Below are 27,054 nucleotides of genomic sequence, written 5' to 3'. Positions count from 1 at the left end.
TAAGTATTTCTCTACGGCTGGCCATGCTTTCCACCTGGCTACCCCTACCCTGGTCAACTGCCCGGCACCCTCCACAGCAACCCGCCCAAGCCCCCACCATTTCTCCTTCACTCATATCCAGATAGCTGATGTTCTGAAAGAGCTGCAAAATCTGGGCCCCTACAAATCAGCCGGGCTAGACAATCTGGATCCTCTCTTTCTAAAATTTCCTGCCGAAATTGTTGCAACCCCTATTACTAGCCTGTTCAACTTCTCTTTCGTATCGTCTGAGATTCCCAAAGATTGGAAAGCTGCCGCGGTCATCCCCCTCTTCAAAGAGGGAGACACTCTAGACCTAAACTACTACAGACCTTTATCTATCCTACCCTGCATCTCTAAGGTCTTCGAAAGCCAAGTTAACAAACAGATTACTGACCATTTTGAATCACATCGTACCTTCTCCGCTATGCAATCTGGTTTCCGAGCTGGTCATGTGTGCACCTCAGCCACGCTCAAGGTCCTTAACGATATCATAATCACCATCGATAAGAGACATTACTGTGCAGCTGTATTCATCAACCTGGCCAAGGCTTTCGACTCTGTCAATCACCACATTCTTATTGGCAGACTCAACAGCCTTGGTTTCTCAAATGATTGCCTCGCCTGGTTCACCAACTACTTCTCTGATAGAGCTCAGTGTGTCAAATCGGAGGGCCTGTTGTCCGGACCTCTGGCAGTCTCTATGGGGGTGCCACAGGGTTCAATTCTCGGGCCGACTCTCTTCTCTGTATACATCAATGATGTCGCTCTTGCTGCTGGTGATTCTCTGATCCACCTCTACTCAGACGACACCATTCTGTATACTTCTGACCCTTCTTTGGACACTGTGTTAATTAACCTCCAGACGAGCTTCAATGCCATACAACTCTCCTTCCGGGGCCTCCAACTGCTCTTAAACGCAAATAAAACTAAATGCATGCTATTCAACCGATCATTGCCTGCACCTGCCCGCCCATCCAGCATCACTACTCTGGACGGCTCTGACTTAGAATACATGGATAACTACAAATACCTAGGTGTCTGGCTAGACTGTAAACTCTCCTTCCAGACTCACATTAACTATCTCCAATCAAAAATTAAATCTAGAATCTGCTTCCTATTTCGCAACAAAGCTTCCTTCACTCATGCTGCCAAACATACCCTCGTAAAACTGACCATCCTACCGATCCTTGACTTCCACCAAAGCCCCATACACTACTCACCACTGCGACCGATACGCTCTCATTGGCTGGCCCTCGCTTCATACTCGTCGCCAAACCCACTGGCTACAGGTTATCTACAAGTCACTGCTAGGTAAAGCCCCGCCCTATCTCAGCTCGCTGGTCACCATAGCAGCACCCACTCGTAGCACGCGCTCCAGCAGGTATATCTCACTGGTCACCCCCAAAGCCAATTCCTCCTTTGGTCGCCTTTCCTTCCAGTTCTCTGCTGCCACTGACTGGAACGAACTGCAAAAATCACTGAAGCTGGAGATTCCCATCTCCCTCACTAGCTTTAAGAACCAGCTGTCAGAGCAGCTCACAGATCACTGCACCTGTTCATAGCCCATCTGTATACAGCCCATCTATCTACCTCATCCCCAAACTGTATTTATTTATTTTGCTCCTTTTGCACCACAGTATCTCTACTTGCACATCCATCTTTTGCACATCTACCATTCCAGTGTTTAATTGCCATATTGTAATTACTTTGCCACCATGGCCTATTTATTGCCTTAACTCCCTTATTTGACCTAATTTGCACTCACTGTATATAGACTTTGTTTTCTTTTTTTCTTTTTTTCTATTATTGACTGTATGTTTCGTTCATTCCACGTGTAACTCTGTGTTGTTGAATGTGTCGAACTGCTATGCTTTATCTTGGCCAGGTCGCAGTTGCAAATGAGAACTTGTTCTCAACTAGCTTACCTGGTTAAATTAAGGTTAAATAATTTATTTTTATTTTTAAATAAGTATAAACTTTAAACAGCAACTTCAGTAAAATAAAATAAAAACCCTTTACATTTTCTCCTTTACCCTAAAAGTAGTTCATAACAGTGTTCTATCATGTGTAAAACCCAAAGTTTGAGTCTTAAACCACCACAAGTAGACCACCACAAGTGATAATGTCACTAGGTGTGTTTTTGTTTGCTGAGGTTGTTGTGTATTGTGTATCCACAGGCTGGGTGGAGGGCATTCGGCTGTCAGACGGGGAGCGGGGCTGGTTCCCCAAAACCAACGTGGAGGAGATCACAAGTCGCAGTGCGCGTCTCCGCAACCTCAGAGAAAACATCCGCGTTAAGTGTGTCACACAGAAACTGGAAGAGGAGCTCTTTTAAGTGTCCTTTCCATCCTGCAGGTTTTCATTTACACTTGGAATGTCCAATCAAACAGGGCAGCAACTCTCAACCCGTATCCATTAGACCCAGCTTTTATGCAACACCAGTTATACAATAGCTGAGCAGTTTTAGATTATCTGGATGTGGGAGTTTTATTTAGTCTGCAGGTGCTCATAAGGACATCATTTTTGGCATAGCTCGAGCATAAGCAATATTCTTAAGAAATATGGTTATCCAGCTGCATAGCGGTAATTTTCTTTCACTCATGCTTGCTATGACTGCATATACAGTACAACTACTGTAACACAACCATGGGAATACTGTATCAGAAACCAAGCATTTGTCTTTGCCCCCAAGCACTGTAATAGGAATAAACATAATTTCAGAATTCACTTTCAACAAAACATTAAGAACTACAGTGTTTGTGCATCTTCCCTGTCTTTTGACTTTCACTGCTAGTTACACCCTATTGACAATAAGAGTTGTTTACGCGTAGACAAAAATTAAGACAGTAGCACATTATATTATTGACCAACCACTACTACCATCTACATGCAGATGTTCACCATTCCAGTGACACATAAAATATTTTTTACATATAGTTTAAAAAAAAGTTGTTAGTGCTAATTTAAATGTTTGCTGTTGTGTATTTGTTTATGCTCCTATAGCTGGTTATTCTCTATGGAGATAATGATGTACATTTACATCGTGTAGATGCACTTGTTTAAATGAGTAATGGCTAATTTACTATTATGACTGTAATTTATGAGGGCCAGGGTCTGCCAAAAATATGCCATACCATTTTAACAAATCTTAGAACTTATAGTAGAGAAATATAAATAACAAAATACTAATAATACATGCGCTACTTGAGATTTCTGGTTCTGAACATAATACTTTAAATGTTTTACCCCTGAAATAAACGCACATACTTTTCAGTGTTTTATATGACCACTGCTGAAATTGTTTCATGTAATAATATGTAGGTGAAGCCTGAATGTTTGTGACCATGACATAAAGTTTGAGTTACTTGTACTGTACATATAAGTATTGTACATAATAAGAACACAATTTGGGAAAGGTATTTAGTTACTTTTTATTGAGTCCGTACATTTCAAGAACAATCATAACAGAAAATATGGAAAAGGTCATGAACAGCACTAGATTTTCTATTTTGGTTCACAGAGATTCTACGAAAAATATTGTACAATCAGTTCACTCAAAATAAACTCCCTATTTAGCCTATTCATTGCGATTACAGTCACTAGTGAAGCAGAGTACTACAGACAGAAGTCTACAGCAGAAGAATGTTCACCAGAATCTCTTAATTTCATTGGACCAGACTGAATAATATATACATATACAGTGCCTTCAGAAAGTATTCACACCCTTGACTTTTTCCACATTTGGTTGTTACAGTCTGAATTTAAAATGGATTAAATGGAGATTTTGTGTCACTGGCCTACACACAATACCCCATAATGACAAAGTGGAATTATGTTTTATAAAATTTGGAAAATTAATTAAAAATTAAGAGCTGAAATGTCTTGAGTCAATAAGGATTCAATGACTTTGTTATGGCAAGCCTAAATAAGTTCAGGAGTGAACATTTGCTTAACAGGTCAAATAAGTTGTATGGACTCACTTTGTGTGCAATAATAGTGTTTAATATGATTTTTAAATGACTACCTCATCTCTGTACCCCACACATACAATTATCTGTAAGGTCCCTCATTCGAGCAGTGAATTTAAAACACAGATTCAAACACAAACACAAGGGAGGTTTTTCAATGCCTCGCAAAGAAGTCCATCTATTGATAGATGGGTAAAAAAAAGCAGACATTGAATATCCTTTTCAGCACGGTGAAGTTATTAACCCTCTAGAGAGTTAAGAGACTCTAAGCCCTGTCTAAGCTGGGGTAAGGGGGGTTCTACTAAGCTAACTTATGGAATTGTTTTAAGATGGTCATACTAAGGATCATTACAGTATTTGATTTAGAATTTTAAGACCCCTCAAAGGTATAAAAAAATATATACAAAAATTATTAGATGACACATTGATTTTGTTGTTACTGTTATTAGCCCATAGAAACACATTGAATAACAGATTCACTACATGGAACAGATAGTAAAACAAATATATAAAAAGGAAGTTTGTTCTTTAAGTGTCTGCCCTATATCTGAGAGATATAAGAAAGCTCAGGAAACAATTGGGTCCGGGGACCTTCAGAGGAGTCTTGTGAGGCTTGTGGGCGTCCTACAGAGGGGTCGTATTAGTGTGGAGACCAAATTGTTGGGACGCTGCAGACAGAAGTTGGCAGAAGAGGCTTTACCGACTTCAGACGAGTCCTGTGAAGCTTGTGGGGATCGTAGAGCCAAACGGAGAACATCAGCGTGAGAGTCTCATCTTTCATAGTAGTTTGTAGGCCTAACCTTTCGGACGCTTTAGACCTTTTCTCGAGAAGACAGATTTTCCGGATGTCTTATGGTATGACAAACACCGCTCTAGCTCTGCCACCTTTTACCGCATATGCGGAAGGGCTATATTGGCAGATACAGTGGATTGAGACAAAGCCCTAGCTTGAACAGACGGATTTTGAAATACATTTTTTATTGTTAATTTGATTTCCACAGGGACATGTAAATTGTAGGAGAAGGGTTAATTACACTTTGGATGATATATCAATACAAAGATACAGGCGTCCTGAGAAAGGATCAACAACATTGTAGTTACTCCACAATACTAACCTAAATGACAGAGTGAAAAGAAAGAAGCCTGTACAGAATAAAAATATTTTTGCAACAAGGCACTAAAGTAAAACTGTGAAACATTTGGCAAAGAAATACAAAGAAATACATTTTATGTCCTGAATCCAAAGTGTTATATTTGGGCCAATTTCAACACATCACTAAGTACCACTCTTCATATTTTCAAGCATGGTGGTGGCTGCATCATGTTATTGATTGTGTTTGTCATCGGCAAGGACTAGGGAGTTGTTTAGGATAAAAAATAAATGGAATAGAGCTAAGCACAGGCAAAATCCTAGAGGAAAACCTGGTTCAGTCTGCTTTCCAACAAACACTGGGAGACAAATTCACCTTTCAGCAGGACAATAACCTAAAAGATAAGGCCAAATATACACTGGAGTTGCTTACCAAGACGACATTGAATGTTCCTTAGTGGCCTAGTTACAGTTTTGACTAATTGGCTTGAAAATCTATGGCAATACTTGAAAATGGCTGTCTAGCAATGATCAACAACCACTTTGACAGAGCTTAAATTAAAATAAAATAAAATAATACAATCAATGTGTCGAAACGCTTAGAGACTTACCCAGAGAGACTCACAGCTGTAATAGCTGCCAAAGGTGATTCCAACATGTATTGACTCAGGGGTGTGAATGCTTATGCTTATGTGAATGCTTATGTAAATTAGATATTTCTGTATTTCATTTCCAGTAAATTTGCAAACATTTCTAAAAACATGTTTTCACTCATTTGGAGCTATTTTATGTAGATTGGTGAGAGAAAAAATATATGTTTAATCAATTTTGAATTCAGGCTATAACACAACAAAATGTGGAATAAGTCAAGGGGTATGAATACTTTCTAAAGGAACTGTATACACGATATACACAAATAGTGTCTATTAATGAAAAGAGGCATGAGTCTTCTATATTGTGAGGCCATTGGTCAGTTAGTCTCATTAATGTGCAATTATCATTGGTTCCTGGGACTCCTTTCTGCTCCTTTGTTTTTTTGGCATGAGAGGTGGAGCCGGGTGGTTTGAGGTAGCTTGGAGGTTTTTTTCCGGCTATTGAGAAAAGAAATAAACACTACTGAGTCGTTCTGCAACTACTTTTTGGGACTTTTCTTTTTTTTCTGTAAAAAACGTTCAAGACAAAATAACTTGTTTTTAACATCCTGCATCTTCACAAAATAGATGTACATGTATGGCTCAATTGGAATCAATGGAAACAGGCAAAAGGCTAGCCACACAGTTTTCCCGATCCGTTTGTTTTGTTCCATCTTTTCCCATTTTAACGGGACTGTAATGGTACTTTACCTGTTGTAGCTGGAAGATCCAGTTCTGATATTCTTCAGGACAGGTGCAAGATACCTGCAGCGGCTCAATCAGTTCACCTGAGCCACACAATATACAATAGAAGTACAGTGCTCTTCACCAATACATACAGAAACACTTGACACAGTGGAATTGATACAGATCTCTTTGCAGTTTGGAGTGTCAATTTACAGTCAATTTCCCTCATTATATAAACATGTTAGAGCAGAATGACATTATGTCTGTTTTGTATATAACCTGCTAACTCGAACTCCAGCCTCCCAGGTAATGCTGACCTCTCCACGGCTGTGATGCTTTTCCGAGGCAATCTACCCTAAAGTGTTATGAAATACAGGTTGAAGTGCCATTTATCTTGAATTGAGAAAGGTTAGTATTGGATCACCTCTATATTTTACAACATCTTCTAAACTGTACATCATAGTATATCACACCAACATCTACTCTATAGCGACAATTGGCAAACGTGTTAAGGTCACCAGGTTCCTATTGTAGGAGTTCCAGTGAAATTGTTTCCTAGAGAACATAATTTGACTGTACCTCATATATGACACTGAGGCTCTTGTTATCCACAGAGAGCAGGAGGACATCTTGAGGGAAGAGTACTAGAAGTTGCTGATGGAGTACCTGCAAGAATGTTTTAACATTATCACACTGTTAATTTGATCTGAAGTCCACTATTATAATTATCATTAGCATTCTAATATTAGCATAATCAAGTATTATTATTAGGCCTATGATCATTATTGGTTGATTAGCATATTTATTAGCATTAGCATTATTTATATTTTTTTATGTAGCAGATACTAGTGATGAAGTATTGTCTGAGTATTTGATTCCTTTGCATGGCATGTATACCATGTTTTGAATCTGTTTTAGAACATACCTGTGTGTTTACCTAATTCTGGAAATATGTCATTAATAATTTACCTGGGATTTAATGATCTGTTATTTGATTGACCAATGCATTAATTGTATTGTAATAGCTTTATTGAAACCGGAAGTGACAGACAGTTTCTGAGTTTTGGCTAATGGTATTCAATTGGGTCTGCCTAAATAGTAATCTGTCTCCGTCCACTCTTTGTTGCTTAAAGGAGGACATCCAACCCTTCTGTATGCGGCCCTTAAAGTTACACTGGTGGCAGCAGTGGTGCTATTTTTTATGGAATTGTAATTTTTGTTCTATCTCTGGACATTGTGGATAGCTAGATTCACCTACCTAGCTATTGAGATCTTTAGCAGATGTTGATCTTTTTGCTGGAGATAAGAGGGATTTCAGATTTTGGGGTAATTTTGCCACCATTTCCATCCACATAGTTTTGCCTTTTTCATTCCAGTACAACATGCATGCCTATTTGAATCGTTTAGTATGTCTAACATGACAGCTATCAAGCTATCAAGACCCCTTAAAATGGACTTTAGAGTACTGGTGAGTACACAAGTTACAGTGCGGTTTGTGTACCTGTCTCTGTGTGTTGATGATGTGGACCATGGATATGTATACAGGCTGGCCCATGTGCTGGATGGGGGCCCCTTCCCACTGCTGAATTGGGGCTTGCAGTAAATACGTTTTCAGTTCCTCTTTCTTCCAGACCTCATCGCAGGGTACCTACAGTAAATGACAACAGAAACGTAGCTTCATATTTGGAGAGTTTCGCCATAATTATTTGCAGCAAATGTCCTTTCATGATGATGCATTTAGCTCATTAGTGTAATATATAGTTGAAGTCGCAAGTTTACATACACCTTAGCCAAATACATTTAAACTGAGTTTTTCCACAATTCCTGACATTTAATCCTAGTAAAAATTCCCTGTCAGGATCCCCACTTTATAGTAACCGAAAGGTTGCAAGATCGAATCCCCGAGCTGACAAGGTAAAAATCTGTCGTTCTGCCCCTGAACAAGGAGGTTAACCAACAGTTCCTAGGCCGTCATTGAAAATAAGAATTTGACAGAATGCGTCTCCTTCCTGAGCGGTATGACAGCTGCGTGGTCCAATGGTATTTATACTTGTGTACAGATGAGGGGTATCTTCAGGCGTGATGAACCAGAATGTGGAGGTCTTGGCTGATTTATTTGGATTTTCCCATGATGTCAAGCTACGTTTGAAGTTAGGCCTTGAAATACATCCACAGGTACACCTCCAATTGACTCAAATGATGTCAATTAGCCTATCTGAAACTTCTAAAGCCATGACATAATTTTCTGGAATTTTCCAAGCTGTTTAAAGACACAGTCAACTTAGTGTATGTAAACTTCTGACCCACTGGAATTGTGATACAGTGAATTATAAGTTAAATAATCTGTCTGTAAACAATTGTTGAAAAAATGACTTGTGTCATGCACAAAGTAGATGTCCTAACCGACTTGCCAAAACTATAGTTTGTTTTAACAAGAAATTTGTGGAGTGGTTGAAAAATGATTTTTAATGACTCCAACCTAAGTGTATGTAAACTTCCGACTTCAACTGTATGTAATATGTGCTATTCATATGTGCTATTAGATGTTCAAGTTGTGATCAAGCAAAGTGAACCTCACAATTGTTCAGACAGTTTAACATTTTGCAACGACATCTGTTTAGGATCTGTAATTTACTGTATAAGGGTGTGGTTCTTATGCTGATTGAATTACCAGGTAAGACAGTGCACAGTGGGAGGGGCTTAGCAGTTGGCTCATGGATTTGTATTTCCTCTCCTCCATGTGGTGTATCCATTTGTTCATCTCTGCTGCACTGGCACAGGTGAATACTTTGGAGTCCACCATTGGACCTAGAATGGGGAGGGAGATGGTAGCCGTGTTACAATACAATAATTCAACCATTTACTGTTGGCTTCGCATCATGCCTATGACTGTAGCACAGCCATGATAAACCACAATAAATCATATACCCTTGTCTATTTATTCTTTAATGAACTCTCTGCACAATCATAATAGAACTCACCACTGATCTGGAACATGGTTTGCGAGTTGGAGGCTAGTGAAGTGGCTTGGAAAGACAGTCCAGAGAGAGGCAGCATGCCCTGAAAAAGAAGAAGCAACACATTGACTAGCTGGCCTTAGGTGAACGCATTTTACATTCAAGTTAAATGTTCAACATGCATCTGCACAGTGTCCTTACAGTATTTCCCCATTTGTAAAGGAACCAACCTCATAGATAAAATCATGGTGAGAGTGGTCCAGAGATAGGATCAACAAGTGGAAGGAGAACAGCACCAGATAGTGTTCACGTGTCTCCTATAGGAATATAAACAAACACATGAACAGAACATCAATATAGCAGTACTAGAGTCAGGACATAGACAGTGAGTGATGATTGATCTCTACAGTCTATCTGAGCATGGTGTAGTGAGATGTTACCTGTGTGTAGCTGTTGTGGAGAGACACCAGGGAGGAGTGCACTATCTCTCCATACATGTGTGTAGGTTGGCCCTCCCAGTCACGGATGGGCTGGTTGTAGATTCTGTGGTGTAGCTCCTCTCTGCTCCTGCCCCATAGCACAACCTAGAGGAATAGAATAGAATACTTCATTTGAAATGAGATGTTGTGAGGAGTTTACATTAGTATACATGAGTATCCCTTTATCATTAATGTGATATAACAACTTTGACATAAAATAGTATGTTGATGCACCATTGACACCATGCATTCACACTTGCAGGTGCCAATATGTGCACTCGAAGGGTGTGACCCACTGTTGTTTCCTGTGTGATAAGTGCATGGCAGAACCTTTTCAATTTCTGTATCTTAGTGTCATATTCATACAGATGGCCACTCTCTCTCTCTCACACACACACTCACAGACACACACTTTCATCCTCCACTGACCTCCTGGTTGAGGTGTCTCACTGAAGGGTAGCGAGAGGGTGGACCATCTTTTCCATTCCTCACGGAGAGCTGAAGCCTGCTCTCTCCTAGACTCCATATCCTGAAACATTAATCATACACAGTGCCTTCGGAAAGTATTCAGACCCCTTTACTTTTTCCACATTTTGTTACGATGCAGCCTTATTCGAAAATTGATTAAGTCGTATTTTCCCCTCATCAATCTACACACAATACCCCATAATAACAAAGCAAAAACAGGTTTTATTAGAAATGTTTGCAATAAAAATAAAAAATAAATTACATTTACATAAGTATTCAGACCCTTTACTCAGTACTTTGTTGAAGCACCTTTGGCAGCGATTACAGCATCGAGTCTTCTTGGGTATGAAGCTACAAGCTTGGCACACCCGTGGATCTCTGTACTTTGCTCTGTTCTTCTGTGCTTCGATCCTGACTAGTCTCCCAGTCCCTGCCACTGAAAAACATCCTCACAGCATGATGCTGCCCCACCATGCTTCCCCGTAGGGATGGTGCCAGGTTTTCTCCAGACGTGACGCTTGACATTCAGGCCAAAGAGTTCAATCTTGGTTTCATCAGACCAGAGAATGTTGTTTCTCATGGTCTGAGTCTTAAGGTGCCTTTCGGCAAACTCCAATCAGGCTGTCATGGATTCTGTCTGGCCACTCTAACATAAAGGCCTGATTGGTGGAGTGCTGCAGAGATGGTTGTCCTTCTGGAGGTTTTTCCCATCTCCACAGAAGAACTCTGGAGCTCTGTCAGAGTGACCATCGGGTTCTTGATCACCTCCCTGACCAAGGTGCTTCTCCCCCGGATTGCTCAGTTTGGCTGGGCGGACAGCTGTAGGAAGAGTCTTGGTTGTTTCAAAATTCAAGGACCTTCAATGTTGCTGATATTTTTTGGTGCCCTGCCCACATCTGTGCCTCGACACAACACAATCCAGTCTCAGAGCTCTACGGACAATTCCTTCGACCTAATGACTTGGTTTTTGCTCTGACATGAACTGTCAACTTTGGAACTTCATATATACAGTTGTGTGCCTTTCCAAATCATGTCCAATCAATTGAATTTACCACAGGTGGACTCAAATCAAGTTGTAGAAACAGCTCAAGGATGATCAATGGAAACAGGATGCACCTGAGCTCAATTTCTAGTCTCATAGTAAAGGGTCTGAATACTTACGTAAATAAGGTATTTCTGATTTTATTTTTTTATTTATACATTTGATAAAATGTTTATTTTTTTTACTGTTTTCGCTTAGTCATTATGGGGTATTGTGTGTAGATTGCTAAGGATTTTTTTAAAGTCCATTTTAGAATAAGGCTGTAATGTAACAAAATGTGGAAAAAGTCAAGGGGTCTGAATACTTTCCGATGGCACTGTATATCAGCAGTCACATTAACCACAAAACCTTCTCACAAAGATGTTTATGTCTCCCATTTATCCCACACTACTGTAACATCTCATAGAACTGTAGACCAATTTGCCCACCTCATTTACAAGCCAGCCATGTTGCCTGAGCCCCCTTCACCCAACAGTGTCCAGACATAAGCAGATTAAAGTGTGGAGCAGACACCCACCATCTGACCCCCTCACATAAAGACCTGTTGCCCACATTCACCCATTTATCTGGTAGTAATACAGTAGCTACATACCCCTAAACCATTCCCTATGTGTGTCAACAGTTCTGTCACATCTGTGTTTGTGCTTGAGTGTCTGTCTCTGTGTGTGCATGTGTCCCTTTGTGTGTGTGTATGCACTGTTTGAATGCAGTGTGTGTGAACCTATTCATGCTTGTGTGTGTGTGTGTGTGTGTGTGTGTGTGTGTGTGTGTGTGTGTGTGTGTGTGTGTGTGTGTGTGTGTGTGTGTGTGTGTGTGTGTGTGTGTGTGTGTGTGTGTGTGTGTGTGTGTGTGTGTGTGTGTGTGTGTGTATATAAATAAATACATACATACATTCATAAGTGCGTCAATGTGTGTGCGCGGACAAGCATCCTCGCGCGTGTGCACAGTATGTGTTGCTTGTGGCTGATCCCTTGTCTTCTCACAGTTTGGGCACGTGAAGTGAGCTGCTATTGTGATTAGCTTCTCGTTTCCCCCACTCCCCACATGACGGGATTTAGATTTAGTGTTAGACCAGACTGGACAGGAGGGAGAGACGAGTGGTAGCATTGTCTGCTAATTAGGGAGACAATATCACCGGCCGCTCATGTCCTAATCACATCAGTGCCGCTTCAGTGAGGATCAGTACGTTTATGTCTAACGTTTATGTCTCCAAACTAGCGTTCTGACTCTGTATGTGCTTTTGTGTATAAATGAAAATGACACAGATGCATTATGTTTCATTGTTCAATAAAATATGCCCTCAAATGTCATTGTTTCTTTCTCAAGGAACTGAAGTTCTGAAGTGGTTGAAACTGCTAGCACACTTGTCAATGTGTGCTCTATTTTCACCACTCACCCCAAGGCAAAGCGATACCACTTCCTCTCAATACCTCTTCAACCAAACATACCTCGTTCTTATTACCAAAACCCAACAATAGGTACTATTTAATAGTATTGCTTCAAACTTTCTTACAAAGCCAAGAGGCTCAGTATTTTACTGCTTGTTTTATCTAGATTCAGAGAAGTTGATATTGTGAAGCGTATCTATTCGGTTGTGACCATGCTTGATAGTCTTAGATGCTGTCATGTGTCATCAACATATTTAAAATCTCCACAGTCATTACATTTACGTCATTTAGCAGATGTTCTTATCCAGAGAGACTTACAGGAGCAACTGGGTTAAGTGCCTTGCTCAAGGGCACATGGACAGATTGTTCACTTAGTCATCTCAGGGATTCAAACCAGCGACCTTTCGGTTACTGGCCCAACACTCTTAACCTCTCTTTACCGCTAGGCTACCTGCCGCTTATGTTTCCGAATCAAATTAAAATGGGATTGTGAGGATGTAAAAAGCCGAATGGCAGTCTATCAAACTAAAACAGACCACTCCCATGAGGGATTGACAGGGTTCATGTTCTTCTGTTAACAAAATAAGACTCACCCTGAGTTGTCAATCTCCAGGAGCTCGATCTCGTCAGGGCCCACATCATCAATCCCGGAATGCGCTCCTCTCTGAGTCACACTACAGCATCCCATGACCAGGTAGCACTCTCCTCTCTCAGCCTAGTCCAGTCCAGCGAGACACAGAACTCTTTCCTTCACCCTCAGTTCCTAGTACACTAACTATACTGTACCATCTGTCTCCGTCTGCATTCATCCCCACAGCTAAGACCAGACGGAGGATATGTAGAGAGAGGGAGGGGGGGAGGAGAGGAAAAGAGGACCGCACAGTGCAGAGGGAAGGGAGGTCTATGTCGCTTAACTTCTCAGTTCTCAAATTCTTCTAAAACACAATATCACTATCCCTGAAATATCAAGAAAAAGGTGGCAAAGCTTCTGAGATGAGTTGAGTCAAGAAGCAAAAAGCTGTGAGCAGCGTCACAGTGCACTCACTCTTCCTTCCTGTCAGTTTGCACGCAGAGAGCCATGCAACTTCCTCAGTGGCCTTTTCACTTTGACGGTGTCACAGAGCAAATTTGAGTTCTTCCGAAGCCTGTCTGCTTTCCCTTTGGAGAAACATGCAGATGAAGCAATTGATGGCAGAGCCATTGAGAAACAAGAGACGCTGTTGACCATTGTTGAAATAATCCTTATGTTTACATGTGCAGTGCTTAATAAGTACAGAGGCATGATAATTATGTGTTTCACAGCTGAAAGACAAAAGGCTGCAGTCATAACACCAAGCCACAGCTTCAACACAGTTGTGTGGTGTGTTGTGTTGTAGTTGTTGTTTGTACAGTTGGATTGGTGTGGGCACTGTTGGATTGGTGTGGGCAATTCCACAATAACAGAGTGATGCTGAGACACAGATTTTCCACTTTAAAAAGTATATGGACACCCCTTCAAATTAGTGGATTCGTCCATTTCAGCCACACCCATTACTGCAGATGTATAAAATCGAACACACAGCCATGCAATCTCCATACACAAACATTGGCAGTAGAATGACTCGTACTGAAGAGCTCAGTGACTTTCAACGTGGCACCGTCATAGGATGCCACCTTCCAACAAGCCAGTTTGTCAAATTTCTAGAGCTGCTAGAGCTGCCCCGGTCAACTGTAAGTGCTGTGAAGTGGAAACGTCTAGGAGCAACAGCTCAACCGCGAAGTGGTAGGCCACACAAGCTCACAGAACGGGACCACCGAGTACTGAAGTGCGTAGCTTGTGAAAATGATCTGTCCTCGGTTGCAACACTCACTACCGAGTTCCAAAATGCCTCTGGAAGCAACGTCAGCACAGTAACTGTTCGTCAGGAGCTTCATGAAATGGGTTTCCATGGCCTAGCAGCCGCATACAAGCCTAAGATCACAATGCCAAGCGTCGGCAGGAGTGGCTTGGGGGTAGAAGCTGTTAAGAAGCCTTTTGGACCTCAACTTGGCGCTCCGGTACTGCTTGCCGTGTGGTAGCAGAGAGAACAGTTTATGACTAGGGTGGCTGGAGTCTTTGACAATTTTCAGGGCGGCCTTCCTCTGACACTGCCTGATATAGAGGTCTTGGATGTACTGATGTACTGGGCCGTACGCACTACCCTCTGTAGTACCTTGCAGTCGAATGCCAAGCAGTTGCCATACCAGGCAGTGATGCAACCAGTCAGGTTGTTCTTGATGGTGCAGCTGTAGAACCATCTGAGGATCTAAGGACCCATGCCAAATCTTTTCAGTCTCCTTAGGGGGAATAGGCTTTGTCATGCCCTCTTCACAACTGTCTTAGTGTGTTTGGACCATGATAGTTTGTTGGTGATGTGGACACCAAGGAACTTGAAGCTCTCAACCTGCTCCATATTTCAGGTGATACCTTCATTAAGTCCATTTATTAAAGTGGCCAGAGATTTGAGTCTGCCTCTCTATGTTAGTGATGGCTGTTTAACAGACTGATGGCCTTGAGATAGAAGTTGTTTTTCAGTCTCTCGGTCCCAGCGTTGATGCACCTGTACTGACCTCGCCTTCTGGATGATAGCATGGTGAACAGGAAGTGGCTCAGGTGGTTATTGTCCTTGATGATCTTTTTGGCCTTCCTATGACATCGGGTGCTGTAGGTGTCCTGGAGGGCAGGTAGATTGCCCCCGGTGATGTGTTGTGTAGACCGCACTATCCTCTGGAGAGCCTTGAGGTTGAGGGCGGTGCAGTTGCCGTACCAGGCGATGATACAGCTGTACCAGGCGATGATACAGGGGAGATACTCATTTAGTTCAACAATGGTGGCCATCTTGAAGCATGTGGGGACAACAGACTGGGATAGAGATTGATTGAATATGTCCGTAAGCACACCTGCCGGCTGGTCTGCTCATGCTCTGAGGACGCAGCTAGGGATGCCGTCTGGGCCATCAGCCTTGCGAGGGTTAACACGTTTAAATGTTTTACTCACATTGGACACGGAGAAGGAGAGCCCACAGGCTTTGGTAGCGGGCCGTGTCAGTAGCACTGTATTGTCCTCAAAGCGAGCAAAGGAGTTGTTTAATTTGTCTGGGAGCAAGACGTCGTTGTCCGTGACAGGGCTGGTTTTCTTTTTGTAATCTGTGATTGACTGCCACATACGTCTCGTGTTTGAGCCGTTGAATTGCGACTCTATTTTGTTTCTATACCGACTCTTTGCTTGTTTGATTGCCATGCGGAGGGATTAGCTGCACTGTTTGTATTCGGTCATGTTTCCAATCGCCTTGCCATGATTAAAAGCGATGGTTCGTGCTTTCAGTTTTGCGCAAATGCTGGTTAGGAAATGTTTTAGCGTATACATCAATGTTGTTGTCTGAGGCTATCCGGAACATATCCCAGTCCACGTGATCGAAGCAATCCTGAAGCATGGAATCCGATTGGTCAGACCAGTGTTGGACGGACCTGAGCACGGGCGTTTCCTGTTTTAGTTTCTGTCTATAGGCTGGGAGCAACAAAATGGAGTCATGGTCAGATTTGCCGAAGGCTGGGCAGGGGAAGGCTTTGTATGCATTGCAGAAGTTAGAGTAGCAATATTCCAGAATGCTAGCAGCCTGTATCTCGCATTCGAAATGCTGATAGACTTTAGGAAGTCTAGCTCTTAAGGTTAGCTTTGTTAAAATGCCTTTCCTGCGGCGACCTTGTTGTTTTGGGTTGACCTCTGGGATAAGATCCCATGTTCAGGGTGGAGGACCGAACAAAGGATCCGCTTCGGGAAATACGTATTCCTGGTCGTAATGTTGGTAAGTTGTCATTGCTTTTATATCCAATAGTTCTTCCCGGCTGTATGTAATAACACTTGAGTTTTCCTGGGCTAACAATGTAAAAAATAATACATAAACTAATACATAAAAAAACAAAGAACTGAGTAGTTTTTTGAGGACCTGAAGCGAGGCGACCATCTCTGTCATCGTCATCTCGTCACCATTTGAAAGGAAACACTCTGTGGAAGTTTGTGGAAATGTGAAAATAATGTACTAGAATATAACATATTAGATCTGGTAAAAGCTAATACAAAGAAAAAAAAAATGTCTCCCATTGAAATGCAAGAGAAAGGTCATGATGTACTATTCCAGGTTAGGCTCAATTTAGATTTTGTCCACTAGATGGCAGCAGTGTATGTGCAAAGTTTTAGACTGGTTCAATGAACCATTGCATTTCTGTTCAAAATTTAGTAACTTTGCAATCATTGTTTTTTGTTTATGATACATTTCAAGTAAAAAATCTTAGTCTCAGTATTACTCTGGTACCGTAGATTTGCCTGTGTGCTATTTCACCAGTTGTCATACTGTTGTGCAATTGCATTTTTGAAGCCACCTCAAACATTTCAAGCATCAAAAGACAGAATCATCTGGGGTTTTTCAGGGGAGAAATATACTTTATTAATTTAAAATATTCTGTAATAAAAAGCAAAGTAGGATTCCTTTCATGGCGAGGTTCCAACCTCACCCATGCATATTGTTACCCACAAACCAAAATGATTAACGTTAAGCCTATACTTTGACAGGTGTGAGTGTCTCAGTATGAGTATATCACAGCTCCTCCCTGTGCTCTTTGTCCTCTTTCTCTTCCTTGGCTGTACTCTGTGTGTCTACACCGGGCTCCTGGCCACCCCCTCCCTCCTGTTCCCCTTCCTTGTCCTGTTTGTCTGTCCACACGGGGCTGCTGGTGCCGGGCTTGGCCAGGCGGAACTGTGTGGGCCTCAGGGAGTAGCAGAAGGGTTGTTCCTGGTCGGGTTGGCAGGCTTTGGTGCCCCGCAGGCGTCTCATAGAGAAGCGTGAGCCCTCAGTCAGAGCTGGGGTGGACAGGGACATGAAGGTATCCTTCACCAACAGGAGATCTGAGGGCTTGCGATGTTCTGAGTTACCTGATCGCCGCTGCCAGGTGCACTTGCTGAGCCGGAGCTCCACGCGGGCTTGGGCTGGCTTGAGGGGCCGAGGACTGGGTTTGTGGGTGGGATGGGGTCTGGGGGCCCCTGCTGGGCCCGTGAGTCGGTTGGGACCAGTCTGCAGGAATGGATCATTGTGTGTAGTGACAGGGGCAGGATGGTCAGTGGCATCAGTGCCAGTCAGGGGTACCAAGACAGCCGTCATGGCTACAGGAGAAAATGTGTTTTCACTCACTGACTTCTCCCGAGACACTGATGCTACAGACTCGGTCTTCTGAGTCCTGCTGGTGGTGAAGGGCATTTGGGTGGAGACACTCTTTGGGTGCTGGGCTTGGAGGGGTACTGCTGTTTTGCTCCTGCGGCTGAGAACAGGGACATGGGCAGTCTCGCCATCATACAGTAGCACAAAGTCCCTCTGGCTGGCCAGTGGCAGCAGCTTCAGTCCACAGCGACACTTGTTGAAGATCTCCAGAGTCAGATCTACAGGAGATAAGGCATAAGGCTGTAAGGGCTGACTAACCTACAGCTGGGTAGTAGCTATCACACATCAGGCTATTTTCAACTCTCCAATAGAAAAACAGAGAGAAGCCACACACAGGCAAACTAACAAATTAAAGGGGAACTGGCGACACATCATCTCGTTATCTTGAATTACAAAGATAAAAAAAGTATTTCCGAAGTGAGTTTATTTCTGAGATCAGCTGCATTTGAGGATATCTTGTCAAATTCTTGAGGTAATATCATAGTCCAACAGAACTAATTAAGCCAGTCATGTGAACAGTAGTGTGTGCTCACCCAAAGTTTCCACAACAGTACTGGGAATCACTTCCTTCAGGGCCTCACAGTTGGTGTGGAGGGCTGGGTTACAGTTCATCTCCAACAGCCACACCTAGATGAGGACAGACAAAGGCACAGCAAGCACATCAACTGTTAGTTTGACCAACCGCTCACAAATACTTTGAAACTCACACACACTTTACATTAAAAACCAATGAGGTGTTTTGCCGACCTTAAAGTCATCGTCAATCATGAAATCACAGCCAATCAGGTCAAAGTACCCCAGTTTACGATCTAGCTTGGCTTTCACAGCGAAGAAACAGTGGATCATGATCTGCTGCATTCGCTTCTAATGAATGGATAACAGACATAAGGTAAGACAAACAAACAGACAGACAGACAGACAGACACAAAGGTGTGGGTGGAGAGGATGTCATTTGTAGTCTCTCCCAGGAGTAAAATCACATCACTTAACTATAAATAACACCAATGATGCTTTCATAATTGGTCCCTGAAGGGTTAACTTAACCATGATGTAAACCTAAAAAAAAAACTATAAAACTCACGGCGAAAGCACCAAGCACCCAGTCCCTAGGCAGGCCCTTGGCAACACTGAGCTTGTCATTGACGTAGGTGTTGAATCGATCCATGGACCAGACGGTCTCCTCCTTCAGCACGCTGTAGAGAGGGTTCTTCTTCTGCATGTACTGTGGGGAAACAAAAGGGGGACCAGGATACACATGAATGGCCAGAGAGAGGAGTTGTTACAGGGCCAACAGTTTGAGACTTGATTGGTACCATTATTTTCTGACCTGGTTTCTGGTCTATTTTCATGCAGTATCCTATGGAGATGCATCTGTTGACAACCTGATTCTGAAATAGTAATACTCTGCTTATATCACTAAACTTGCAGGTCAGGGGAGCAGGTTGATATTTATTGTCATGAGTTGTCCTGGAGCAGAATTGATCATTTTCCCTTTAGACAGGCCAACTGCAATATCAAAATTGCCTATATTGTAAAGATTCATTATTTTTTATTTTACTTTTTGTCTTCATTGAAGGTTAGAGTTAGACATTAGGGTTAACAGTGTGGTTAAGGTTAGAGTTAGAGTGTGGTTTAAAATCAGCTAGTGACCACTCTGCAGAGCTGCCTCCAGAACAAGATTCATGACAAAAAAAAACACTATCCTGCTCAGGGGAGGCAAAATAATTTTGTAAACCAAGAAAGAGAAGCATATTTTTCTACTAACCTGATTGGTCAAATGGGAAGAAAGGTTGGGGGAGTTGGGGTCATAAAGGTCACAGGTCAAGCGCACGTAACCATGGCGAAAAAATACCATGTAGGGTGAGGTGCAGGCAATGAGGAAATAGGAGCGCACATCAAACTTTCTCCCCTTTAAGAGCAGAGGGTTCTGGACATACCTGAGGAAACATTAGATATACATTATAATCCACTTGGCTGATCTAGGATCGTCCCCGCTATCCAAATAATCGTATTCATTATGATAAGGAAAAACGGATCCTAGATCAGCATGCATACTCTTTCTGAATACAGGCCCAGAGCCTTGTCGCAATAGATACAAGGCTGAGAACGTCACGAAAACAATGTCTTGTTTGAGGTGTTTTGACTGATGTTTCGTCTATGCCAAATGTCTCAAATTCATGAGCTAGCTAACCAACAACTGTAAGGATGTATTTGAGAGATGAGGTGCTCTATGTGAAACTTTATTTATATATAGTGTTGGCAACAATCTATGCCAACACCGTCTGTTTTGCCGCATAGCTGCGCACGCGTCGGTTTTATTGCTAATAAACCAACCTGTCTTTAGTACATCGCTCTTTTAAAAACAGATCTTGCATTCCCTCTGTTGGTAGAAATGTAATAATATATCCAATTCGTCAACTGAACATGGCGGTTTTGCAATTCATGGAGAATTACTACAGTATAACCACATCGAATAAATCAGAATTATAGAATGTATTTGATGATAGTATAATCTGCAATTCCTTTTGGTTTTGCAGACACAGTATTGAACGTTCTTATAAAGTAGTGTTCACAGCCCTAGTGTTCACCCACTGCTGCACGATGCGTGCCTGGGGCAAGCGAAAAGGCAGCGTCCTGTTGCACTGGGTCTCTGCGATGTTCTGCAGCTTGAGTCTGAAGGCCGAGACGTCTTCCTGGCTCCTCAGGAGGAAGATGCCTCGCCCCTGGTTGAGGCCCGTGGGCTTACAGATCCATATGCTTGTCTCCTCATCACACATACCTAGCAACGCAACATGGTCTTATTAGAATATATCATGTAAACTTGAATGAAACTACTAAAACGAGCAAGAGCAGTGTGCTTTCTTTTTTCGCATTATTCCCATGCACCTGCAACAATATAACTCAGATGTGGAAATGCTTTTTAAATGTCTTATTAGAATATCTCAAAATAGTGACATTTAATAATTGTAGTAATATGTGAACTATGCAGACAAATTAGTTATATGTCACCTTTGCTGACTACATTACCTACAGTACCAGTCAAAAGTTTGGACACTGCCTACTCATTCATTTTTCTACATTGTAGAATAATAGTGAAGACATCAAAACTATGAAATAACACATATGGAATCTTATAGTAACCAAAAAAGTGTTAAACAAAGAGATTCTTCAAAGTAGCGACCTGTCACGCCCTGACCATAGAGAGCTTTTTATTCTCTATGTTGGTTAGGTCTTGGTGGGTCATCTAGGTGATTTATATTTCTATGTTGGCCTGTCTCTGATTAGGGATCCTATTTAGGCAGCCATTTCCCCTTTTGTGTTTTGTGGGATCTTGACTATGGATAGTTGCCTGTTAGCACTATTATTAGCTTCACGTTTCGCTTTGAGAGTTATTGTTTTGGTTTTGCTGTGAGTTTCACTTAGAAATAAAAGGATGTGGAACCCAGATCACGCTGCGCTTTGGTCCAATTATTATAACGTTTGTGACACGACCCTTTGCCTTGATGACAGCTTTGCACATTCTTGGCATTCTCTCAACCAGCTTCATGAGGTAATCACCTGTAATGCATTTCAATTAACAGGTGTGCCTTGTTAAAAGTTAATTTGTAGAATTTCTTTCCATCTTAATGTGTTAGGGCCAATCAGTTGTGTTGTGACACGGTAGTGGTGGTATACAGAGATTGCCCTATTTGGTAAAAGGCAGGTTCCATATTATGGCAAGATCAGCTAAAATAAGCAAATAGAAATGACAGTCCGTCATTGCTTTAAGACATGAAGTTCAGTCAATCCAGAAAATTTCAAGAACTTTAAAAGTTTATTGAAGTGCAGTCAGAGAAACCATCAAGCGCTATGATAAAACTGACACTCATGAGGACCGCCACCGGGAAGGAAGACCCAGGTTTGCAACTGCTGCAGAGGATAAGTTCATTAGAGTCACCAACCTCAGAAATTGCAGCCCAAATAAATGCTTCCCAGAATTCAAGTAACAGACACATCTCAACATCAACTGTTCAGAGAAGACTGAGTGAATCAGGCCTTCATGGTCAAATTGCTGCAAAGAAACCAATACTAAAGGACACCAATAAGAAGAGACTTGCTTGGACCAAGATGAGTCCAAATTTGAGATTTTTGGTTTTAACCGCCGTGTCTTTGTGAGATGCAGAGTAGATGAACAGATGATAGGGGTGGCAGGTAACCTAGTGGTTAGAGAGTTGGACTAGTAACCAAAAGGTTGCAAGATCAAGTCCCCGAGCTGACACGGTAAAAATCTGTTATTTTGCCCCTGAACAAGGCAGTTAACCCACTGTTTCTAGGCCGTCATTGAAAATAAGAATTTGTTCTTAACTGACTTGCCTAGTTAAATAAAGGTCAAATAAAATAAAATCTCTGCATGTGTGGTTCCCACCGTGAAGCATGGAGGAGGAGGTGGGATGGTGTGGGGATGCTTTGCTGGTGACACTATCTGTGATTTATTTAGAATTCAAGGCACACTTAACCAGCATGGCTACCAGAGCATTCTGCAGCGATACAGCATCCCATCTGGTTTGCGCTTAGTGGGACTATCATTTGTTTTTCAACAAGACCATGACCCAACACACCTCCAGGCTGTGTAAGGACAATTTGTCCAAGAGATGAGAGTGATGGAGTGCTGCATCAGATGACCTGGCCTCCACAATTACCCAACCTCAACCCAATTGATAAGGTCAGGGATGAGTTTGACCGTGGAGTGAAGGAAAGCAGCCAACAAGTGCACAGCATATGTGGGAACACCTTCAAGACTGTTGGAAAATCTTTCCAGGTGAAGCTGGTTGAGAGAATCCCAAGAGTGTGCAAAGCTGTCATCAAGGCAAAGGGGGGCTGCTTTGAAGAATATAAAATATAAAATTATATTTAGATTTGTTTAACACTTATTTGGTTACTACATGATTCCATATGTGTTTTTTCATAGCTTTGATGTCTTCACTATTATTCTACAATGTAGAAAACAGTAATAAATCACAATAATTAGTGTCACAATAATTAGTTATTTATGTCACAAAGCAGACTAAACCTTATTGTTGTCATTATGCGTGTTATACCTGATCACCTGATTGTTGTAATTTTGCCGTAGGCTTGAGAGATGCTGTTTCAATTTATAATATGCAGATGTATCATTGTCATCATCTTAACTTAAAGGAACAATTATAGGATTTTCAAGAAGCAAAGTGGCACTTGCCACACCATCATGATGATACAAAATGCATCATCATGATGGTGTGGCAAGTGGCACTTTGCTTCTTGAAAGTCCAACATCCTGAAAACTTGACTGCTGACATGCAAACATTTGGGGTCTGTATTAACAATGGACTAATGAAAAAATACCAAAATATAGTTTTTGAGTGGATTTATCCTTTAACTTTTAGAATTAAAGTTACTATTAACTTTATGATGATACACATTGCAAGTTTCTTCCTTCTTCATCTTCTTCATCCTTCTTCTATGGCAGCTGAGTCATAAGTCTACTTGTGCTATTGGTGTGGGAGAACTGGGAGAACTGACTGTGTCATAGTTTCTTCTTCAACCCTTCCGCCTCTTTAACAAACCTAACTGCAGAAGGTGAAATTAACAGGTTTCGAAATGCCTTGAGGCCAATACCTAAAGATTAATAAAGAGCAGTGATACTGACAAGAGCAGTGTGCAGGTTTCTTCTTTTTTTCTCATGTTATTCAACTGTTACCATGCACCTGCAACAAAGACAGCTCAGATGTGTGAGTGCCTTTTGAATTTTGAAATGAACAGCTTTGAAATGAGGTGGAGAGCAATGGTGGAAGGCCTGCTACAGTGAGGCGGTAGCCACTGTTAAAGGACTGTGGGTGTCATGGCTTTTCACTACATGTCTCTCAGACATGCCCTCTGCCAACATTTCTCTATAGCAACACAACAGGTTTCTTTTGTGATTTTATCACAATAGCCTACTGGGAACTGAAGTGCTGTACCTTAACGTTCCATCATAAAAATAAATAAATAATAATACATTCAAATCGCCAGGACAACTATTGTGTCACACATCTGTCAGTTACGCATTATTTGTTTTCATTGTCTTTGCCTTCATTGTCTTTTCCATGAAGCACAAGTTGCTTTTTCAACTGTAGCCCCCTACAGAATCTTGTTGAACCTGTACTGTAGTGTGCTAGTACTGACTTGTTATCATGTTACTGGAGGCGTTGTATTTGACTTAGGCCAATTTTTACCTTCCTGCTGGGCAAAGAAAGCCTCTCTCTCATCTCTCATGTCCATGCGGAAGGTGGTGGGGAAAAACTCCTCAATTTTCAACCTCCTACAAGGCAGAGAAGTATTGCCATTAGATGAAAGGTCACTGTATTACTTAAAGGGATAGTCCACTTTTGAAAAGTGTTATCTTATTTTCAATACTGGATTTAAAACAGATGCAGGAAAATCAATACCCTAGTGAAGTAAAAAAAATAATAATAAAGGGAACTAACATAAGTTATTATAGAAGTAGCCATTAGATGAAGTAACCATTGGAAGTAGACATTAGTAACTACTCTATAGAGATACAGTATTTTACAGGACTATAATGTGAGAGGTCTATGCACCTTCTTTGTCTCAGATGCCTCACCTCAGTCCCCGACCGTGGTTGACCTTGCTGCTGAAGCGGTCATACTCCCTAAGGCTGCTAAGGAGGCCGATCTTAGTGGTCAGCACCTTGTTGTTGGGGATCTGGTAAAGGAGCTGTTCACCTACGACATGATGACATATTCAAAACCATTCTCCTTCATATAGTCATTTTATATCTATTGTCTTCTACAAAAGAGACAAGATTTCAAACACTGAACCCAGATATATATTTGCCACTTATTATGAAATATTCAAGACTGAATTAACATGTTATGTAACTGTAACTGTATCGATACCTCTGTGGAGTGAACCATATGAGCTTGTATAGTACAGTTACCTTCTCTGAAATTGTAATAGGTGACTGGGGATTTGATCTCGCACCACTTGAGTTTAAAGTCTTCTCTAGTCTTGTCGTAGATCCGTTGCCATCCTCTGCTCTCACAATAGGAGGTTACTCTACATTGAATAAAAGTAGTCAATACAAAAAATGGCTACACTCAACAGATTGAATTAAGGCCTAAGTTGAATTGTCTTATCATTTCACTTCATTGGAATAGGGGAGGGACTTACATGGAGGCTCCGTTCCCTCCTCCAAAGAAGAAGAAAGACCGGGGGCCCCTGGGCTCCTCTGTCCGCCTGTCCCTCTCCCTTTCTGGATACGGTAGTAACACCACCCCCCTGGGGGAAGACCTCCTCCTGCTCCCACTGAAGCACTGCTCTTCCAGACACACACCTGCCGCACCCAGAGATATGGATTAAAACACACACTCATACACACACGCGCGCACACACACACACACACACAGACACAGACACACACACACACACACACACAAGTAAACACACACATGCGTACACTCGTACAGAACATGCACGCTTACACACTTGAACTGCTGAGTGCCAAATTCTATTCAAAAAGTGTCAATATGTACTGTAACTAAAATGGTGGCAACTCTAGATAGGAAAGTCTTGTTTACTAAACCATAAGAAATAATATTGCTTTCATCAGCTTTGTAGTTCCTGAGTGCTGATTTTGAACATTCCTTTTAATTTCAGTATTCTAGCTTTTCTTTTATCTTTGTTCACTAAAGCATATGAGAACTGTTCACCACTGTATGACTAACTGGTCGTTTATATGCCTCTCCTGTTACTTATTATCAGAAAACTTTAACAGACAAATTAGATTTTTAGAACCTGATGAGAAAAAAAACTTAATTGAACCACCAGAATACCACCATTCTCCACACACACACCTGGCCCTCCATCCTCCCCGCTCCTCCGTGCTGCAGACGTCCCCTGGTTACCTCTGAGACCTGTCTGTGGGTCCTCCTGCAGTTGGCCTACCCCTTCACTGGGTTCTGATGTCACTTCCTGTATCTTGTTGTTGTCGGCCAGGGACCCGCTGTTTTCCACCTCCTCCTCCTGTGTCCCTCTCTGGCTCTGTCTCTCCGGGGGCGTGTTGTCTCCACAGGTCAGCTGAGCTTCTGGGAGCCCTCTCACCCCTGTCTCGCCCTGAGGGCAGGGCTCAACCATGTTCTCAGATGACATCACTTGCCACTGATGCTGACCCAGATCGTGGGAGTAGTGGAGTACTATAACAGGAGTTTTTCCATTGAGAATGGCACCCGGACCGTACTACCCCTCTCCTTCTCGCAGTCTGTGACACCCCCCCCCTGTTCAAGATTGGAGACATGAGTTAGCTGACTCATGCTGCACTTCAGCATGCACTCAGTACTAACTGGAGTGTGAAACTAAAGCTATGGATAAGATTCAAAAGGATGGCTGTTTAATTGTAGTTTCTTGCATGTCTGTTATTCTATTTTTTATTGAGAAATACAATTTTTTAAATGTACTCACAAAATGCAATTTAATCTCAATGTCAAGCAAATTGTATTTTACTGTATTCATAGCCTAGTACATTTGCCAAATAGTTTTATTCCTTTATGCTTTATAGCTAATAAAAATGTTAAGGACAAGTAATTAGAATAATTAATATATCGCAAAATGCATTAAATGTCGTCCTATTGAGCAATTTGCTGAATCGAGTGGTTAGCAGAAGTGGGTAGGCAGTAAGTGATGACCTCTGACCTTATCTTGAGCTGGTGCCTTTAGATTTCAGCTATGCATGCAGCTATTTAGGTCCAAAACAAAAGCTTTTTCTTTTTATGCATTTCATCCAATGGTCCACATGAGGCCCTAAAAAGGAGAAAAAAATTGCCCATGCACAAATGAAATAGTGTAAGTCAATATGCTGTAATTCAGTGTTAGTCCATGTAGGTTTTGGTCTGTATAAAATACTACTGGCACACTGGTAGCCAGTTTAGCCAATGCAGGACAAACTGATTAGGAAAGTGTGTAAACAGCCACTGGTTGCCTGGGAAATGGGTGCCTTGGCAACAGTTGCTAATTCTAGATTGAATCTTGCAACAATACCACCACAAGATATACTAGTCAAGGATATGAATCCCACATA

General features: G+C 41.8%; 3 protein-coding genes across 5 annotated transcripts in view; 1 reads left to right on the top strand and 2 right to left on the bottom strand.

Moving 5' to 3' along the window:
- Window positions 1–3,440, top strand: part of arhgef19 (Rho guanine nucleotide exchange factor (GEF) 19) — a 40,916-nt gene extending 37,476 nt beyond the window's left edge. For all 3 annotated transcript variants that reach the window (XM_031803459.1, XM_031803461.1, XM_031803460.1), the window contains one exon: window positions 2,199–3,440. In XM_031803459.1, the coding sequence (XP_031659319.1) occupies window positions 2,199–2,356 (158 nt within the window). In that variant the 3' untranslated portion in view covers window positions 2,357–3,440. The remainder of the gene's footprint in view (window positions 1–2,198) is intronic.
- Window positions 3,434–13,797, bottom strand: LOC109869810 (probable pleckstrin homology domain-containing family N member 1). Its single transcript, XM_020460067.2, has 11 exons — window positions 13,326–13,797; window positions 10,264–10,363; window positions 9,796–9,939; window positions 9,586–9,672; window positions 9,380–9,458; window positions 9,070–9,206; window positions 7,900–8,046; window positions 6,978–7,064; window positions 6,678–6,753; window positions 6,423–6,499; window positions 3,434–6,170 (listed from the first exon to the last, which is right to left on the bottom strand). The coding sequence occupies exons 1-11, from the start codon at window positions 13,418–13,420 to the stop codon at window positions 6,063–6,065; spliced, it is 1,137 nt and encodes a 378-aa protein (XP_020315656.1). The 5' UTR covers window positions 13,421–13,797; the 3' UTR covers window positions 3,434–6,062.
- A 3,389-nt stretch (window positions 13,798–17,186) lies between these two features.
- On the bottom strand, window positions 17,187–26,250 carry ttll10 (tubulin tyrosine ligase-like family, member 10). Its single transcript, XM_020459994.2, has 11 exons — window positions 25,835–26,250; window positions 25,152–25,314; window positions 24,919–25,037; window positions 24,583–24,703; window positions 24,194–24,279; window positions 20,556–20,742; window positions 19,729–19,900; window positions 19,045–19,185; window positions 18,711–18,827; window positions 18,497–18,590; window positions 17,187–18,181 (listed from the first exon to the last, which is right to left on the bottom strand). The coding sequence occupies exons 1-11, from the start codon at window positions 26,127–26,129 to the stop codon at window positions 17,346–17,348; spliced, it is 2,331 nt and encodes a 776-aa protein (XP_020315583.2). The 5' UTR covers window positions 26,130–26,250; the 3' UTR covers window positions 17,187–17,345.
- Between the last annotated feature and the right edge of the window lie 804 nt (window positions 26,251–27,054).

This window comes from Oncorhynchus kisutch, linkage group LG24 (genome assembly GCF_002021735.2).
Source record: "Oncorhynchus kisutch isolate 150728-3 linkage group LG24, Okis_V2, whole genome shotgun sequence".
In the NCBI taxonomy this organism is placed as follows: Eukaryota; Metazoa; Chordata; class Actinopteri; order Salmoniformes; family Salmonidae; genus Oncorhynchus; species Oncorhynchus kisutch.
The sequence above is the reverse complement of the archived record's forward strand: the minus strand, read 5'-3'. Positions and strand labels throughout refer to the sequence as shown.

What these genes read in the sequence shown, in the direction of transcription:
- LOC109869810 (XM_020460067.2), bottom strand. Translation starts at nt 13,420, where the DNA reads ATGGGATGCTGTAGTGTGACTCAGAGAGGAGCGCATTCCGGGATTGAT. An exon ending in TGAGACACCTCAACCAGGAG is followed by an intron (nt 9,940 to 10,263) that starts GTCAGTGGAGGA and finishes CTATTCCTCTAG; the next exon opens with GTTGTGCTATGGGGCAGGAG. An exon ending in AACCATGTTCCAGATCAGTG is followed by an intron (nt 9,207 to 9,379) that starts GTGAGTTCTATT and finishes TCCCCATTCTAG; the next exon opens with GTCCAATGGTGGACTCCAAA.
- ttll10 (XM_020459994.2), bottom strand. Translation starts at nt 26,129, where the DNA reads ATGTCATCTGAGAACATGGTTGAGCCCTGCCCTCAGGGCGAGACAGGG. An exon ending in AACCACGGTCGGGGACTGAG is followed by an intron (nt 24,280 to 24,582) that starts GTGAGGCATCTG and finishes TCTGCCTTGTAG; the next exon opens with GAGGTTGAAAATTGAGGAGT. An exon ending in CTTCCCATTTGACCAATCAG is followed by an intron (nt 19,186 to 19,728) that starts GTTAGTAGAAAA and finishes GTTTCCCCACAG; the next exon opens with TACATGCAGAAGAAGAACCC.